The sequence below is a fragment of the Triticum dicoccoides genome, chromosome 5A, assembly GCF_002162155.2.
Source record: "Triticum dicoccoides isolate Atlit2015 ecotype Zavitan chromosome 5A, WEW_v2.0, whole genome shotgun sequence".
Classification (NCBI taxonomy): Eukaryota; Viridiplantae; Streptophyta; class Magnoliopsida; order Poales; family Poaceae; genus Triticum; species Triticum dicoccoides.
In genome coordinates this window covers 582721564-582739957 of record NC_041388.1, presented here as the reverse complement: position 1 = coordinate 582739957, position 18394 = coordinate 582721564, and the positions used below count along the sequence as shown (strand labels likewise).

Genomic DNA, 18394 nt, shown 5'->3' with positions numbered 1-18394 from the left:
ATGGCGAGGCGGCCCATCCCTCTGAAAATCAGGGGAGGGGGGGGGGGCAAGTTTATGATTGGTTAGTGGATGAAAAAAATCCTAGTCAGCGTGTAACTCTTTGTATGTTTAGCATTATTGGGGAAAATAGCCGTCTGGTCGACACAAATTTCGGTGCAAATCATCATTGTCTGGTCGACATATTTTTTCGGTGCAAATCATCGTTGTCTGGCCAGGAGCATCAGAGTATCGACGTGTATCCTGCTGGTTCGATGTGCGCCCCTCAACAGTGAGATCTATATTCCTAACACAAGTTGCGATATTCGGGGACAGATTCGACAGTGCAGAAACCTCCCACGTATAAACTGCAAACTCTTGTTAGTCATCTGATTAGACGGGAGCGGGACTCGACCGATGGAACGCGTCAACTGATGTGCGGATGATAGAGCTTCTCGTTCACAAATTTGTCACTACCAGCGACGTGGAACAGATGGACTAATAATAAAGCCTCCGGAGCCTAGCTATGTACAACGAAAACCGAGACGCGCAGATGACTTGGCGCAACTAACGCACCTTAGGATACTGGAGCTGGATGCTTGGGGGATCAGAAGCTTCCTCCCACCTATAGCAGGGCCTAGTCGCTGGCGTCAGATGTCATGAAGTCGTCGGCGTACATGTAGGAGACTGGTTTCCTCTGCTTGTCCTGCAGGGAACCCATCCTCGAGTCCAAGATCGCCAGCTGGGAGACGACCCAGTTGGGGTTGTTCCTCCCCTCAACCCACAGCGCTTCGCCGGTGCTCTTGTGCTTGAAGTCTGGATACCTTGGGTTCTTCTGCTGACACATACGTAAAATCATTAGTCATCATTGTATGGATTAGGGGAGGGGGCATATACTTATTCAAAGAAAACGTATGATGGACAAATCATTGCTGCAAACAAATGAATATACATGAATAAAAATGCAACCGACTGCTATGATAAAGCTTGTGGGGGGCTAGGAAAGGAAGATGGCACCGAATTTCACAACCTAACACGATGTGGCTGAACCTAACATGATGAATCATTTTTGCAAGTTATTATGAGGAAAAGAAAAGTCAGAGCTATTTGGAGATTCTAATTATATAATTAGACCAAACTAAAACTAGTCGCTGTCCAATGCAATACAATATCTTGTAGCATGGAGAGGGGAAACTAATAAACTATGAACTACATGTAAATAGGGAGAAAAGGATAAGAAAACAATCCACATGAAATTTCTACTTTGTTACTCCTAATGCCAGTAGAGGAGAGAGAATATACGGAGGGGATCCAAGTGAGTGGAGATAAGAACAGGAGGAAGACAACCCATTCACCGGGTCACATCATTTTGTTTATCTCATCAGTGATCATAATCTTTCTCCTCTCTCAGTCCAATAGCTCGCTTGGCTAGCTCAATGCTAGTGTACACGACCGGATCTCATCCTTTCCCTCTCTCATGTCCAGCGATCAGTGAACAGAGCTATTGACGTGGCAGCAACCACAGCAGTGCACCAACAGCAATAGCTTCAGCAATGAAGAGGTGCAACAGCAGTGGCGATAGCTAAGACGAAAAGCAATGGTGGCAGCTCACAGTCCTCCCCTCTGGCCCATGCCCCCTGGATTTATGGGTCTTGTTCCCCAGCAAATTATATCACTGGCGAACCCTAAAGCACATCGAACAAAACTATATCACAGTTTGACCACACATTTGAAAACTATGGTGTACTATACATATCATGGCAACCAACGTTTTTAAGGCAGCAGCCATAAGGTGATCAACCACCGCTTGCCGCTTAAGCTCCTAAGGTGGAAGAAATGCTAGGATGCTGCCAGGGCACCTTACAGCCTAAGCGGTGTCTAAGTGTCGCCTTATGGACACCTTAAAAACATGGATGGTGCTGAATCACATTTTACTTCCATTTGTTATTGATCTTTTTCCAAATTCAAGATGAATGACTTTGACAATTCTCTGTGAGCGTATAACACTAAAAGGGCAACCTGGTGCATGTAGCTCCCGCTTGCGCAGGGTCCAGGGAAGGGTCCGACCACTTTGGGTCTATAGTACGCAGCCTTTCCCTACATTTCTGTAAGAGGCTGTTTCCAGGACTTGAACCCATGACCTCATAGTTTTTAAGGCGGTAAGGCAAGGTGAGGCCCTTAAGCCCTGCCTTAACTTCTAAACAGTTAGGGCGAGGAGGCAAGGCGTGGCAAGGCGGTGCCTTAGATATTACAGGAACAGAACAGTGGGTACACGCTCCCTCCGTCCCAAAATAAGTGTCGTTGAAGTATAACTTTTGTACTAAATCAGCGACACTTATTTTGGGACGGAGGGAGTATATTACAATGAAAAATAGAAAGATTGAACAATGGCCCTTTAGTTATGCACTTCCCCATGGCCCAAAAGCCCAAGTGGTAGCACTATACTCCTCCTATGGCCTAATTCCGCTGTCCCTCCGTTCTCCCTCAGCACAACCACCACACTTCTTTTGCTCCCTTTCCTCCTCATACAAGCACATAACCCTCACACTCATCCATTCTCCTCACAACCCCACCCTTGACCCTTCTCCCTCGCTGCAACCTCTATTCATCCTCACAAGAACAGCAGATTTGATCGAGGAGGGGAAGGTGACTGGAAGCACACACAACGACAGGACACTCGCCGGAGTGCAGGAGGTGGCAGGATCGTCATTTCCAAGCCCCAGGGGCAGCCACATCGAGGAACATGAAGCGGGAGAGACCCCTGGAGGCGGCAGACACTTCAATGAGGCAGCCATACGCTAGATGTCTAAGGCAGAGGCAACACCTTACCACCCTAGGGCACTTCAGCACTGAAGCAACAGTTAGGCTGTGCCTTACAATCATGACTGACACAAGTGATAAGTCATAACCCATTAAAATTCGATTGCACAGCAATATTACCACAGTACTTATGTTAATTAAGTTGGCACAAAATATATAAGGCGTGCAGAACACTGAAGAGGGGGGTGGGCACTCTTCTCAAATTTCGGAAGCCATGCCCAGTCTTCTTGTCCAAAGGGAAAGACAAGCCCTGATTCTTGGTACAAATGAAAAAAAAACATTAAAGAGAGTTATTATTTTATTTTAAGTTTCTCGGCTACATTCGGCATCTTGCCGTTTTTATTTTCCATGTTGGCTACACTCCAATACTCCTCTCTGGCTCTCAACTATTTCAGCATTTCTTTGGTGGTTTAAGATGTTTAGGGCCCCTTTGGTTCGCAGGATTCTAAAAGCACAGGAATAGGATAAAAATGCATGTGCAAAACAGAGGACTGGTAAACAGAAATTATGTCAACTTGAGTGTTCGGTTCACACTTCATGGGAATTGGAAAAACATAAACTCCTAATAAAAATAGTAAAATTGACGTCAAATCACATGCAATGTATAGTTAGAATGTTACTATGCCACTAAAGTTTGCAGGCTTCTTTGGATCGTAGGAATTTAGAAATGTAGGAATAGGAAATAAAGGTAGGAATGAGATGTCATGTACTATGAACTCCTACAGGATTTCAAAACACATGAATTTTATGCGTCTTTGAATGATGTACAGGAAATGAACACATGAATTTTACAGGATTTAGGAGTGGAGAGAGATAGGGTGTAAGTGCATTGGACTTCTCAAGGGAAAAATAAAATGAGGTTTGAGCTTATGTTTAGATTCCTATGGAATGGAGGGTATCTAGCAAGCACTGATACAGCAGAAACTGCCAACTAGCCGTCCCAGGCAGGATACGGCGACATGCCAAGATACACTAGGATACGCGTATCCGCAGTATCCCATGATTCCGGTATTAAAAAAAAAGGAAATACCCGCCGTATCCCCGATATGGTTGTTGAGCCGCGTGGGTCGGGAGGGGTTGGCGGGGATTGGAGTGGTTTGGCCAGTTTAATCCCTGTGAATCAAATGGGCTGATGGGGTTTTCTGGGGATTTTGGGCCCTGCGGGGATATTCCCCTGTAATCCTCTTCAAACCTCTTCCATCAAACGAGGCCTTAATGGGGTAGTATTCTGATCTTATCTCAATTTCTCATTAATTTTTGTGTCTTAACTCTATATTACATGGCATATTTTTTGTTTTATTTTATATATACTCGCCGTATCCCCAAATGGCTGTTTTTGGAATATGTTGTATCCCGCGTCCCCGTATGCGTATCACTGTGTTGCCATCCCCGTGTTGGTGCTTTTTGGGAGGGTATAGGAATGGATTCCATAGTAATTTGGTAAACCCATTCCTATGAGATCCAAAGGGCTTGGAAAAATTCATATGGATTGGAATCCTCCAAAATTCCTATGAAATTCCTTCAATCAAAATAGGGCCTTAACAGTGTACTCCATGTTTTGCGCTCAGTCATTTGCTACTGGATAAACACTCCTAAAATGTGTAGGTGGTTTACATACAAAGACAGACATTAACACATAGAAAACAATATACGTCAATGCATCTAAAATTCTAAATGCCCCAAAAGGAATAAAAGGAGATGTCACCTTATCTTTCCTGTTATCCCACCAGTCAAGAGGATTAGCGAAGAATGCTTGCCACAGTGCTTCAGTTGAACGAGAGGAGGAACTCATGTAATCTCCCTTTTTATTCTCAGTTGAACCAGAGGTAGAATCATTACCAACATAATCTCCATGCTTTCCACCTTTAATTCACAACCAAGTGTCAACCTTTACTATTTTTCAATATATTTTCTTACATCAATATACAGCTATCTAGCATCCAGTTATGTGTATCACTGGACTAGAGCCTCTTAAGAATTAATACTGGGCTATATATATACAGGAAGGATGTTGTTTTGAACCAAAAATGCCCAGTTGAAAAAATCCATGAAACTTGATGCAATTTGGTGCGCAAATGTCTGACAATCAAGCAAGAAAGAGTACTTATCTTGTGTTGCAAATTTTGGCACTAAAACCCATGATAAATTTGGCTACATGAGATAACTTCTCACAACCTTACCTGCGGTCTTTCAAATGTAACTTGCTATCTTCTAAAAGGTGCACAGGGTAACACTTTAAATACAGACCTTAAATAGAGGGGCCTATTACACATGACTTTGAAGACTACAGAACAATATCCAAGCCCCAGAATGATTAGACATTGAACATAGCCAGTTTGAAGGAAATGTGAGCAATACAAAATGCAAACAATTACAGTACTGCTGTCTACTGAAAGTAAATATCGCAAACAGACAAATAAATAACCATAAGACAGAAGTATAAACAAGTGAGAAGAGAAGCAGTAGTTTTTCAATACGAAATGAAGATATAAGTAAGCCAGCTCGAGTTAAATCCATACCATCCTGGCTTGACTCTGAATATAACCGCACAGGTTGGAAGGACTCAATGAAGTTGAACTGTTGAACGACAACCTGCAAAAATATATGATACTGTTCATAACCACGAGAAAGAGCAGTGATGACAACAGCATGAAAAGAAAACATGTTAAGTCAATTACAAATTATTTGCAGAGATGTACCTTGTAGTAAACCTGCCGCTTCTCAGGCCCCTCCTCAACAGTATCTGATACAAGCCGTCCAGAAACAAATATTCGGTCTCCTTGTTTTACATGCTCAGAGGCCATAACAGCCAAGTCGTCCCAAAATGCAAGAGTTACCCTACAAGCACCGCCCCATTAAACACTTATGAATACTAATTCATATTAAGAATGTAATGGACAATCATCTAATGCATTATTTAACATGTGACGAGAAGACGATATAGCATGACTGCATGACTTACATAGCAACAAAGAGGTATGGTTCCTAATTTTGCTTGAGGCATGCAACAAACTTCAGTTTTGGGTTAGCAAACTCATTAGACAAAGGGAAACAATTATTGCATAATGCAAAGTGGAGTTTCAGGCTTAATTAACATGTTAATCATACTCTTGACTTCATGCTTAATCTGGACCTTGCTCTCAGCTTCATGCTTAATCTGTGAATGATTCTTGCAGAAGATGTCCACAGCACATTAGTTGATAACATATTTCTGAATCTTGGTGCGTAACTCTTATAGCTAGCTAATAACCCCAAGGAAGAAGCATACTTAAAATTTTCCTGCCCCAACTAAAGTCCCTTTAAACTGAGGCATCAATCTATGGCAAGGAACCGTACATAGCGCATGTTTGTTCTATTAGTAATTTGTAACATCTCCATATCTACATCAGCACTAAATTGCTCCCCTCTGCATAGTGCCGAACATTTGGCGGCATCCATGAACTACCATGCTAGTTACACTAATAAACACGGCCAAACACGTTAACGGCATCCACTCGAGCTGTAATCACGAGCTAGCACAGCTCAGGCTCAGCGAATGCCGAAATTACTTACCAGGTGGTCTCGGTGGCCGACTTCCAGACGGCAATGCGCCCCCGCGCGACGGAGGCGCCGCTGGGGAGCTGGCGCAGCTCGATGTCCGTGCCCACAGTCCCTATGAGCCGCACCGAGTTGCAGAGCTCCCTGCTCCACGGGATCTCGTCCGGCCGCTGCGTCGTCGGAGCCGCCTGCTGCGGCGCGGCGGCATCGCCGTAGCCGGCCGAGCAGCGGAGGCGGCCGCTCCGCGAGAGCAGCGGCGGCAGGCGGAGATGGGAGGAGCTGAGGAGGAGACGGCGTCGGCTGGGGCTCGGGCTCAAGGTAGGGTTTAGGGTTTTGAGCGAGGACGCGACGGCGAGGAGAACCATGGCGATAATTTCGGATTTTGCTTTCCTTTCCACTCCCGAGAGTGTGGCCTCCTGAGTTTATTGCCCGGGGGGAAGATGTCCCGCTGCTGCTGGGGCCCAAAACGTTCGGCTATAGTGGCTGACAATGCGGGCCCACCCGCTAGTGTCTCGACTATAATCCTGGCACATCTTCAACTAAAAAATAAATAAAAAATCCTGGCACATCCTCACTACTACAAATCCAACTGAGTTAGCAATGTCAGGCACAATTCTTCACTGCTCTATTCCAAACTGATATACTAGTACAATACTATAATTTTCGACAGGAAAAACAACAGAGATGTACACAGGTAACTTCATACATTGATGTACACAAGCAACCTCATACATTAGCAATATGGTATTTCACAGGGAACACATTTTCGCCGGTTACAAATAATATTGCTGCGTGGCCTGCAAGAACAACAAAAACAGGGAGCAATGTGCTAGAACATCACGATGTTTTTACATACACAACTTTACTCTTCTAGTTCGCGATCGTTGGCCCGGTCCTCATGCGCTCTCTTTCCTACTCGATGCCTCTAGCTCCTTTTTCTCTTCATCGTCGCTGCTGCTGACCGCCGTGGGGGTTGCAGGTGGAGGCTGGTCGTCGCCTTCCCCGGGTTCTTTTTTCAGTTCTGTTTCAAATTCCTTGGCTGCCTGAGAATGGATTTAGATAGGCAGACGGGTAAGGAAACAAGTCATAAACTGGAATTGAATGGTCTGCCTACAGAGAAGTGTGCAATAGTTATATGATTTGATAGGCAAGGAAATCAAGTTTGTGCAGTGCAGACCTTCTGCCTAGCCATGTATTTAGCATAACTCCCTATTTCACTCCAATACATGTCACATATCCCCATTGCTTCATGGGCAAATCAAAAGCACTCTAGAGCACATCGACCCCAGATCCGAGACTCACACTCATGCTGGCCCATGCATCAGCAAGTGCAAGCACAAATCAGCATGGCTGCACAAACTAAAAGGTATGGGACAACCACACACATTTGGACTAGATAACATAACACAACATTGTAAAGCAAACGACAGCATGAACAGAGACCAATATCATCTACTCCCTCCGTTCCTAAATACAAGTCTTTTAAGAGATTCCACACAATCTACATACGGATGTATATAGGCATATTTTAGAGCGTAGATTCACTCATTTTGCTCCGTATGTAGGCCATAGTGAAATCTCTAAAAAGACTTATATTTAGGAACAGAGGAAGTACTAAGGCATATGTGCATATGTATCCACTGAATGAATTCCTTGATAACTTAATCTGATAACTGCAAACGGTGCAGACAAGCTCAAGCTTGCCTGTTGGCAAAATCAAAATGGACATGGTGATCAAGCTTGAAGCTTCAAACGCTCCCAAACTATCCCGTCTTAATCGATAAGTTTCTCACATCAACCCATATTCCCTGATTGACTGTTTATGCCCAATGAAGATGCTAGAGCCAGTCCAGTTCATGTTAAAATGATTGAAAGGACAGAACACCTGCATTCAGTAGCAGGAAACCTACTCACGGTTACATTTGAAAGTAATATAGCACGGTAGCTACCACGAATACCTATTTACAGTTTACAATAAATAAAGTGGTATATGAATATCAGATAGCAGCACATGAAAAGTACCCAAATCATCTGCTTCAGCCAATAGGCACAAAGCATGTCCCATATTCCCATAGTGTTAAAGCTCAAATGTTTCAGCGATTTGACTACCTGAATTGGGCATCTAGAAATCGAATACTGATTTTAAGTTGCCCCTCTTTGTGACTTTGTTATACTCTACTGCCAGGATCTTATAAGGAAGATAAATTTCCCTATTTTGATACACGCTATCTTTACTAATTTAGGCTCCAATTCCGTACCTGCTGGAAGCTCTTGACGGTCTTGCCGACGCTGCGGCCGATCTCGGGGAGCTGCTTGGGGCCGAACAGCAGCGCCGCGACGCCGGCGATGACGACCATCTCCGGAACGCCGAGCCCGAACAGGCACTTGCACCCGAGCGCGCCGCCCCCCGCGCCCGTCCGCCTGGGCCGCGCGGCCACCGCCACGGAAGCCGCCGCGACGGCGAGCCCGCTGCCCGCGGCGAAGGAGGACGCCCTCGAGGAGAGCCCCGCGGCGGCGAGGCGCGCTCTGTACGCCGTACTCCTCGCCGGCGGTGGCGCTAGGGACGAGGAGTAGGTTGCGACTGAAGCAATCACCATGGCTGCCGCTCGCACGCCGGAGTGATAGGAAATGGGAGGAGTCGCGGAGATTTTTCTGATGGGATAGAGTTCTGTGGTTTCTGCGTTAGCACGTGCTTGTCTCGTGCCTCGACGATTGTTCGATGCACATGGGCCGTTTATATGGTCCGGCCCATATGATTGGGCCACTGACAAGAAGCTATAATTGTTTTGTGCGAGCAGGCGAGAAATAAACATCGAAATCACTAGTTGAAGAGTACTCGTTGCAAAGATCACTCCAACTCCCTAGGTTGCGACAAGTGACGCACATGCAGTGTCACTTTCGCAACCTGGAAGTTTTCCTTTTTTTCATAAATAAGTTTATTAAAAACATTTTATCTCTCAAACCATGCGTCCAAATCTCGAATCGCTTTCATCGTTGGATTCCTCGCGTTGAGATCTTCCAAACTAGATCCCATGTTGGTAGGTTTTGACGAACTTTTTATTCACGAAAAAACCGGACAAAAATATTGAACCGGGAGCACGGGTTTTTTCCCTTCCGAAAGAGGCACACCCGAGCCTCTCACGAAGTCACGATCATGCCTCTCGCGGAAGCAAAACCGTGACTCTCACGGAATGAAAAAAAAAAGAGAAAACACAATTTTTTCTGTTTCCAAGGAGGCACGGCCGTGACTCTCGCGAAAGCACATCCATACCTCTCGCGGAAACAAAATCGTGACTCTCGCGAAAGGAGAAAAAAAAACAGAAAACATGTTTTTTTCGTTTCCGAGAGGCACGGCCGTGACTCTCGCGAAAGCACATCCGTGTCTCTCACGAAATCACAACCGTGCCTCTCGCGGAAGCAAAATCGTACCTCTCGCGGAATGAAAAAAAAGAAAACACATTTTTTTTTCATTTTCGACGAGGCACGGCCGTGACTTTCGCGAAAGCACACTTGTGCCTCTCGCGCAAAGAAAAACCGTGTCCCTTCCGAAAGAAAAAAGACAGAAAATGCATTTTTTTTCGTTTTCGAGAGGCACGGCCGTGACTCACGAAAGCACATCCGTGCCTTTCATGGAAGCAAAACCGTGACTCTCGCAAAAGGAAAAAAACAGAAAACACGTTTTTTTTGTTTCCGAGAGAAACGGCCGTGACTCTCGCGAAAGCACAATCGTGTCTCTCGCTGAAGCAAAACCGTGACTCTCGCGAAAGGAAAAAAACAGAAAACACGTTTTTTTCGTTTCCGAGAGGCACGGCCGTGACTCTCGTGAAAGCAAAACCGTGCCTCTCGCGAAAGCAAAACCGTGACTCTCGCGGAAGAAAAAAGACGCGTTCTTTCACGCAAAAAAAATTCCCGAATTTTTTTTATTGAAAAGTTAAGGAAAACCGATGGAAAAACAAAATGTCAAAAAAAAACCTTTTAAATAGCCGAAAACACGTGCGTAAAAATAAAAAAACAAAATTCGAAGGGAGCGCCCAGAGCACAACACGTCACAAAAGGCTGAGAGCGCGCCAAGTGGCGCTATCGTTGCGATGCTCCCGAAGGAGCGCTCATTAACTAATGGCTCCCCAACATCACTGATTTTCTGCAAAAAGAAGAACATCACTGATCTTCCGAGTTTCAGTCCAATGTCTATCTTTTTTTTTGCGAGGAAAAATGATTTTATTCAATGTTTATAGAGTTATAATCGAGAGAGACACGTTCCTCAATACAAGGGGGACTATGGTTAAGCCACATTGCCGTAGTGTACTCCGTGCGGCTGTAGTTTGTCAGACGATTTGCCACTCTGTTTTGTTCCCTTCGTATCTTCTGCGGAATAAACTCCTTACCATTCATCAACAATCTGATCTACGAGACAAACAGTCCATATGCTATATGCTGAGCGATCCACACCAGTCATAGACAAGGTCCTCAAAGCCTCTGAAGAATTCGACTGAATAATGACCGGGAGAACAGTGTGTTGGATGGCCAGTATCATACCATGCATTAAAGCATAAATCTCTGCTTCGAGAGCGTCGTTACAGTGGAAAATAAAATGATAGGCTGCAAAAATAATCGACCCATCATGCCTACGCATAATCATACTAGTCGTTGCCGAACTGTCCAATGTCTATCTCTGATCAGTGCCCAACATTGGTGCAATTGTTCTTTCCCCTAAAACCAATGCTTCAATTGTTCTTCTGTGATAGTGATGACTATGTCGTCTTGCAGTTTTTTCTTTTTAAGTAAGGTGCTCGCAAAAAAAAGTTGCTCGTGCGGAGTAGGGCATTTTGGAGGACGAGCTCCATGGCATTTGTTTTTTTGAGAAAATTGAAAATCATATTTTTAAGATTCAAAAAATTCTGAAAAATCACACGCATTTGTATTGATGTGTTCTACATGTGTGTAAAGTGTACATTATGGTGAGAGCTACACAAAAGACAAATTTGTGCATTTTTATAGTGAATAGTGTGTGTACTGTTCACCATTTCAAAATCATGATTTTCTCCTTTTTGTGTAGCATTATGTTTTTCATCTTCCAATTTTACACACATGTACTATACATCCATATGAACTCATGTGAATTTTTAGATTCTTTTTTGAAACTTCAAATGAGATTTTCAATGGTGGTGATGATCCAACGGTCTTGAAGAGATCCAACCAGTTCTGGTGGCATTGTTGAACTATCTTTTCAGCTCTCTGCGACCTCATTCTAATGCTTATGTCTTCTGTTGTGGGAGGCGGCGGTGTCCGCGGTTTGTTTTCTTGGTGCGTGCACGACGTTTTGGAAACCTAACAACCTATCCAGTGTTCATGTGGGCTCTCGGCTGAGTGGTTCTGCCTTGCCGGCAGTGCAACGCCCTTCGATCCCGGTCGAGAGGGCAGAGGCCTTCTTCCGTGGTGTAGACATATGCCACTTTGACAATGTCTCGCCGGCGGAGCAAATAAGGGTAAGATCTTTCTCTGATGGCCTCCCTCCCTTCAGGATACCGCCTTTCCGCTCTGGTGTAGTCAGCAGGGTGAACAATAGAACAAGGCCTTGACATTGTAGCTATTTTGCTTCCTTGTTCGTTGTCTATGACTATGAGTAGTTGTTTCCTCAACACTATTGTAGCTGTTCTTTTTATGTCTATATGATTTTTTTTTATTATAAACATGTCGATATGATGTTAGTCGCTGCAATTCCTGATTGGTTGTCGGCTTTATAGTTTAGATTAACATAAAGTCGGGTTCATCTCGAGCCTTCATTTAAAAGATATACTTCATCTATTCATAAATATAAGATGTTCTAATTTTGTGTGAATCGAATGGATATATGCATGTTTTAGTGTGTTTGTTCACTTAGTTTGGTCCGAATGCAGTCTTGTTGAAATATCTAAAAATCTTATATTTGTCAATGGAGAGAGTAATTTATCACGTGCAGACGTGCCAAACTGTTGTGGAATATATGCCGTCGTACGTGCTTATCATCGCCACCAATCCTCTCCATTTTCCCCTCCGCTGACGGAGGTACTCATGACGATAGACCTACCAAGAGAAAGATGAAAAGAGCAGAAGATTATTTTGGCTTCTCTTTGCAATGTCTGTCGATTCAGAATTGGCAACAGACAGAGACAGTCAAACGCCAACATCAGTATGCGCCTCTTCATTTGCTCATGCTGCAGCTGCTCCATTGCCCCCATTTTCTTGTAATGGCCTTGTCGGCCGGCCAGCACACTACTCAAATGCAATACCTCGTTCTCCCTTTTCACCAGTTTAGACCGGAGAACTTGCGGACTACAGTAGCTTCAGAGAATAGACTACTGTAGGAGATAAGCTGGCATTGCAAGTTACTTATAGTTTTGTCCCTAAGCTACTGTCAGGTACCTTAATTCCATGGTGCCCATGTCAAGGTCGCTCCTTTTTCGCCCGCTGGTATCTATCTGACCCACTACCCACTCGCTTTCGTCGACATCGATCAACTCCTAGGCTTTCTGAACCTACTTTGACTTCTCATTCACTACTGCCCACTGACACCGGCAATAGGTTTACCATTGATGCTAATCACTAGACACAAATTAGGAGTTCCTGAAACTAGGATGTGCGTGCTAATCACTTAACAGAAATTAGGAGTTTGGGAAACAGAATGTGCGTGCTAATCACTTAACATGAATCACCAATTACACTTGTGAACAGGATCATGCAAACCTTGGTGCAGTACTAGTCATCTGTATTGCATAAGAACCTTTAGTGTCCATTTCCAGTTCTGATATTCAGACATTTCCATAGCGTATACGAGCCAGTGATTGGAACCGATTGCTTCTGCTTGACCACTACCCCCACTACTTTTACCGAGATGCTTACTCGTCGACAGGTTCCAATCATCCTGCCAACCTTTGTGCGTCGTGAAAAGCGATTACGGCATATTCTTGAGCAAGGCAAATTCATTGGCGCTTCAAACGGACGGACGCAGATGACTCTTCCATATATGGGCAATCATCAGGCCACCACTGAAGGACAGACATGAAGGAACTGACATGGAAAACGACCAGCACAACAAACAAGAACGCGCTGAGATATTGTTGCGAGTTAAGACAGGGAATTCGTTCCTTGGTCCTTTTCAGTTTCCAAATCCTGACAGTAATTACAGTAGTCATTAATGGGTAAGCAGCACCTACATATGCATAATCGTAGGGACAGTTGCAGGCAGCTGAGGTGCAGTTTTCTTCTGGTTCAGACGTTCAGTAGCATACCAGCCGCGTGGTGCATTAGACTGTTATAATCTCCGCCAAAAATTTATGAAGAGTTAGTGGCCCTTATTGTGCTGGCAGGAAACACCTTGGAGTAGCTGTCATGGCACTAATTTATCAGCACTAATTGTCTTTGGAAAGCCCTCAGATTTGCATTATGCATGTGGAGTTTTTAATGGAAAAGAAGCAGGCTACCTTCCAGAGAGTTCAGACAATGTTCCAACCTGAATCATGTCGCCTAAGGCCTAAGGCTACCATATAGTACCATTAGATTCAAGCCTTCAAGTTGAAGTAAGCATCACAAATCATGGCTCGACTAACAACCTAGCATCTCCTTGCAAAGGCAAGCATCACTTTGATTGAATGGACTAACAACCAAGGACAAAAAATTATGCCATTGTGTTAATTTAGGTTGTTCCTTAATTTGGTGCATGCAGTGTACCAGTGTATGGTTGTGTTCATATAGTCAAAAGATCAACCCAATTATAAGGCATGGTTATTATCATCAGATTCAGACCTTCAGGCTAGCACCACAAAGACACAGCTAGATTCATTCCCACAAAATTTCTAATCACAAGCATCAAATCAGAGTGAATGAACTAATAACAAATCTACCCCCTTCAATCTGCCACAAAGTCCTAGTTAGCTCTTTCTGGCATCAGATCATACATGTACATCCCCCAACCCCTCCTCACAATTCCTCGCATCCATGCCACGCCATGACCACCTCCCCAAGCTCCGTCCTAAGCTCGTCCCATCCGAACGCCTGGACCTCCTCGTCGTCGCCTGCCTCCAGCCGAAGCTCGACGAGCATCAGGGGTGGTGCCACCTCCGACATCTCCATGGACATGGCCACGAGCCCTGACAGGCCGCCTAGTGGAAGGCGCTCTACTCCTTTCTTGCCCACCATGAAGTAACCGAGCTTTGCGCCCGAGTGCCCGAGCTGCTCGACCATCTGCTCCGGCGACGCCGTCGTCATGAACCGCTTCTCCCGGCTCCGCCGGTTCTCCCCGAAGAGTCCCGACAGGTCGAGCCCCGGCGACATGCTTATGATGTCGAACGCGTTGAGTGTTGGCGGGGCCTGGAACAGGAGGTCGCGCTCCGGCGCGCCGCCGAGGAGGCTGCCGAGCTGCGAGTCGAGGCTGAGCGACCGTTTGAACCACGGGTGGCTGGAGAGCTCGGCGACCGTGAGGCGGGTGGCTGGGTTGGGGTCGAGCAGGCGGCTCACGAGGCGACGCGCCGGCTGGGACACCCACTCCGGGAGCGTGTACTCGCGGCGGTGCGCCTTCATGCACATCTCGGCGATGTTGGAGTCGTCGAACGGCAGGCGGCCGGCGAGGAGGACGTAGAGGATGACGCCGCAGGACCATGCGTCGGCCTTGACGCCGTCGTAGGCCTTGCGGCGGAGCACCTCGGGCGCGGCGAAGGCGGGCGTGCCGCAGGCGGTGTGCAGGCGTCCGTCGTCGCGGTGGGACTCCGGGAGCGCGGCGAGGCCGAAGTCGCAGACCTTGAGGTTGCCGTCGGCGTCGATGAGGACGTTCTGCGGCTTGACGTCGCGGTGGGAGACGCCGCGCGCGTGGCAGTAGATGAGCGCGGAGACGAGCTGGAGGAAGACCCGGCGCGCGGCGTGCTCGGGGAGGCGGCGCTTGGGGAGCGCGGCGAGCCTGGAGAGCAGGTCGCCGCCGGGGGCGAGCTCCATGACGAGGTAGACCTTGGAGCGCGTGGCGAGCACCTCGTGGAGGCGCAGCACGTTGGGGTGGCGGAGGCGGCGCATGGCGGAGACCTCGCCGAGCACGCGCGCGTCCATGCCGGCCGTGGCGGCCAGCTCGGGCTTGTCGAGCACCTTGATGGCCACGGCCTCGCCGCCGACGAGGGAGCGCGCGTGGTAGACCTTGGCGAAGGTGCCGCGGCCGAGGAGGCGGCCGAGCTCGTACTTGCCGAGCAGCGGGGCGGCGTGCTTGCCCGCCTTGCTCTTGGCGACGGCCATGGGCGGCGGCGGCACCGAGGCGGGAGGAGGCCCGGGGATGCTCTGGTCGGCAGGGTAGGGCAGGGCAAGGCGGTGGTGCTGTGGTTTACAGGGGGGTGGGTATATATGGGGCGACTGTGGTTGGGTTTGGCACGTTGTTTATGCCCTAGTGGCCTCTCTGTTTTTGTCTCTAAGCTCTTGTATTAGTGGCACAAGAACAGTGCTGCTGATGGTTGGCACTTCTCTTGTGCTATTCGCTTTGGAGAAACAAATGGTAATTGGAGCGTAGAAATTGCGTAATATTCGTTTTAGTAATATTAAATTAATGAGCACGATGAAACTAGATCTTCTCCATTGGCGGCAAGATATGGTCCGGCTGAAGCTGAACTTCACAGGTCACGGCGAGGGCTGAGCTGTCACTGTGCTTTCACATGGATATTACATCTACGTGTAATAAAAATCCTTTTGAAAAAAATCTCCACCAAGTTGGGTCTGGGTCCCAGAGCGTAGGAGGGAATCATCCATCCCCATGCACGCACCGCGAAGCTGGGCTTTGCTGTATTTGCTGCCTCTACCGCCTAGTGGACGCGGAGAGGAAGGGGCGCAGAAATACCAGCAGATCCACTGATCGAGGTGGCGCAAACTTTTTCCGCGAAAGGGGACTGCAGGGGGTGTGGCCGCGCGGCTGGCTCCAGTCGCGCTCCAGCGCGGTGCACTGGCGAGCCGTCTGGCGTACACCAGAGGTCAACAGCGGCCGTGTTCCCGTCGCCTGCGGCAGCCGGAACCTTCACGATTGGAACATCTCTGGCCTCGCTCTATCCAGCCACCTGAGATGGGCGCAGCACTTCGTTTCCGACCATACGAATTTCGCGTTTCCTTTTTACTCTTATTTATTCAGTTGGCATTAACTGCACGATTTGGACGCATGGAAATCCCACCGTCAAAACCCATGGTTTCGTGATATTCTTTGGTTGAAAAATATTGCCATCGGTCTCAAGATGATATTCGGAAAATGAGAAGCACGGCCGGGATAAATTCAAAAAATGATGTGCCTCTGACTCAAAAAAATATCACGAAATTCTACCATTTTGATTTGTGTCCTTGGCTGTTTTTCGAGTACAAGAACATTTCTCACCAGATAAATTAGAGGTTCAGACAAGAGTCCTCCGTGGCAAGCGATAGGGATTCACCCTACGGGCACCACCATTAAATGGATCTTGTATTTCATTAAGATCGGTTTCATTTAGACCTGGCCATCCTCCGGGCCGGGCCTGACCAAGCCCGAGGTAGAAAACTTAGGCCCGAGCCCGGCCCGGCCCGACCATTGGGCCTAGTTTTCAGTCCCGAGCCCGGCCCATCACAGCAAAAAACACGCCGGGCCTCTTCAGTAAATGGCATAAACAGCGGGCCGAGGCCCGGCCCGACCTAGTCTTCGGGCTCAAAACCTAGGCCCAGGCCCGACCCGGGAGCAGCGTCGGGCCGGGCTTTTTCGGGCCGGGCAGCCCATGGCCAGGACTAGTTTCATTCTTCCATACTCTAGGTTGGTAATAATTGTTCTACATGAATCGTTTATTTTTATTTCATCTTTATCTACACTCTCACAAAGGAAATCTGATAGAGGCGAGGGTCCCGATCTTTCGATGAGATAATAACTATCGATTTGGTGGAGACGACTTTGACGATCCGACTAGAAACGTGCACGACGTTGCGCCTTAGCAATCGCTAAACCAATCTCCTGAGGTTACTGACGATGCTGGAAGCACGGTCAGCCTGACCACGAAGGTCTATTCCTGCAAGCAATCGAAGAACGAGCAAAAATATGATAAAGCAATCTGAATATTGCAAATATATATGAAGTATTGATAATGGTGGGGATCCGAAAGCGGTCTTGGTCTGGTCGTTGGACACAAACGAAGTACACAAAGTTGCAATGACTAACTTTTAACTAAACAAATTCCCAGGAAAAAGCTACTAGATGGATCTACTTATATAGGAGTAAGGGGTGGCGGCCAAGGAGGTGGGAGGACGTCCCAAGGCAGACTAAAACTAACCCTAGGTCGTACAAGGCTCATGGTGTGACGCCCGGATATTTAGGCTACAGTAATTCCACGCTAATGATGCCATGTAACCTCGGTTACTGTTGTTAATCTCGCGATGGTTCAAAAATGATTCAAATTCAAATTTAAAATCATTTCAAACAACTAAAGTTTTCAAAGGTCAAAACTAAAATGTTCTTAATGTGACAAATAAATCATGGATATTATTGGTGGAGAAACAACATCTTTATAAGATATTTAAATACACTAAAGTGATTAAAACAACATCAAAACAATTAGTTATACTCCTAATATATTTTACCAAATACTAAACTATTTTTATTCTGAGGTAAAACTTCTTAGAACAGTGGATTATTTTGACACACTATTTTTGGGGCTATTTTCATATTTTACTAAACCAAAAATAAAGTGCAACTAAAATAAAACAGTAAAGAAATAAAATAATAAAAACAGAAAACAAAACAATACAAAAAAGGGGAAAGTGAGGGAACCCCTCCCTGCTGGACCGCGGCCCAGCTGGCCACTAGGCCGCCTGGCCGGCCCAACCGGCCACCCACTCCCCCATTAACCCCACGGTCCACCCGATCGAAACCCTAGCCGCACCCCACATTCCCCCCACGACCCCCCCGATCTCTTTCCCCTTCCCCCGCGTGGATCTGGATCGGGGGCGCTCGCCCCCGAAAATGGTGCCCCGACCCCATCGCCTCGTCGCCTCGCGGACGCAGCCTGGAGCTCGCGCCGCCGCCGTGGGACCCCGCCCGGAGCTCCCCCAC

The 18394-nt window shown here is 46.8% G+C and overlaps 2 protein-coding genes across 2 annotated transcripts; both read right to left on the bottom strand.

The window, feature by feature from the left end:
• Positions 1-320: 320 nt before the first annotated feature.
• LOC119303056 (protein OSB1, mitochondrial-like) lies at positions 321-6744 on the bottom strand. The gene is made up of 5 exons (XM_037580141.1): positions 6349-6744; positions 5496-5634; positions 5316-5388; positions 4502-4659; positions 321-811 (listed from the first exon to the last, which is right to left on the bottom strand). The coding sequence occupies exons 1-5, from the start codon at positions 6696-6698 to the stop codon at positions 614-616; spliced, it is 918 nt and encodes a 305-aa protein (XP_037436038.1). The 5' UTR covers positions 6699-6744; the 3' UTR covers positions 321-613.
• A 215-nt stretch (positions 6745-6959) lies between these two features.
• LOC119303055 (CBL-interacting protein kinase 7-like) lies at positions 6960-15667 on the bottom strand. The gene is made up of 3 exons (XM_037580140.1): positions 14294-15667; positions 8592-8754; positions 6960-7376 (listed from the first exon to the last, which is right to left on the bottom strand). The coding sequence occupies exons 1-3, from the start codon at positions 15583-15585 to the stop codon at positions 7230-7232; spliced, it is 1602 nt and encodes a 533-aa protein (XP_037436037.1). The 5' UTR covers positions 15586-15667; the 3' UTR covers positions 6960-7229.
• Between the last annotated feature and the right edge of the window lie 2727 nt (positions 15668-18394).

What these genes read in the sequence shown, in the direction of transcription:
- LOC119303055 (XM_037580140.1), bottom strand. Translation starts at nt 15,585, where the DNA reads ATGGCCGTCGCCAAGAGCAAGGCGGGCAAGCACGCCGCCCCGCTGCTC. An exon ending in TGGCATGGATGCGAGGAATT is followed by an intron (nt 8,755 to 14,293) that starts GTGAGGAGGGGT and finishes CGCGCGGCCCAG; the next exon opens with GCGGACGGGCGCGGGGGGCG. An exon ending in CCGTCAAGAGCTTCCAGCAG is followed by an intron (nt 7,377 to 8,591) that starts GTACGGAATTGG and finishes ATCCATTCTCAG; the next exon opens with GCAGCCAAGGAATTTGAAAC.
- LOC119303056 (XM_037580141.1), bottom strand. Translation starts at nt 6,698, where the DNA reads ATGGTTCTCCTCGCCGTCGCGTCCTCGCTCAAAACCCTAAACCCTACC. An exon ending in TTCAGAGTCAAGCCAGGATG is followed by an intron (nt 4,660 to 5,315) that starts GTATGGATTTAA and finishes TGTGAATTAAAG; the next exon opens with GTGGAAAGCATGGAGATTAT. An exon ending in GGGATAACAGGAAAGATAAG is followed by an intron (nt 812 to 4,501) that starts GTGACATCTCCT and finishes ATGTGTCAGCAG; the next exon opens with AAGAACCCAAGGTATCCAGA.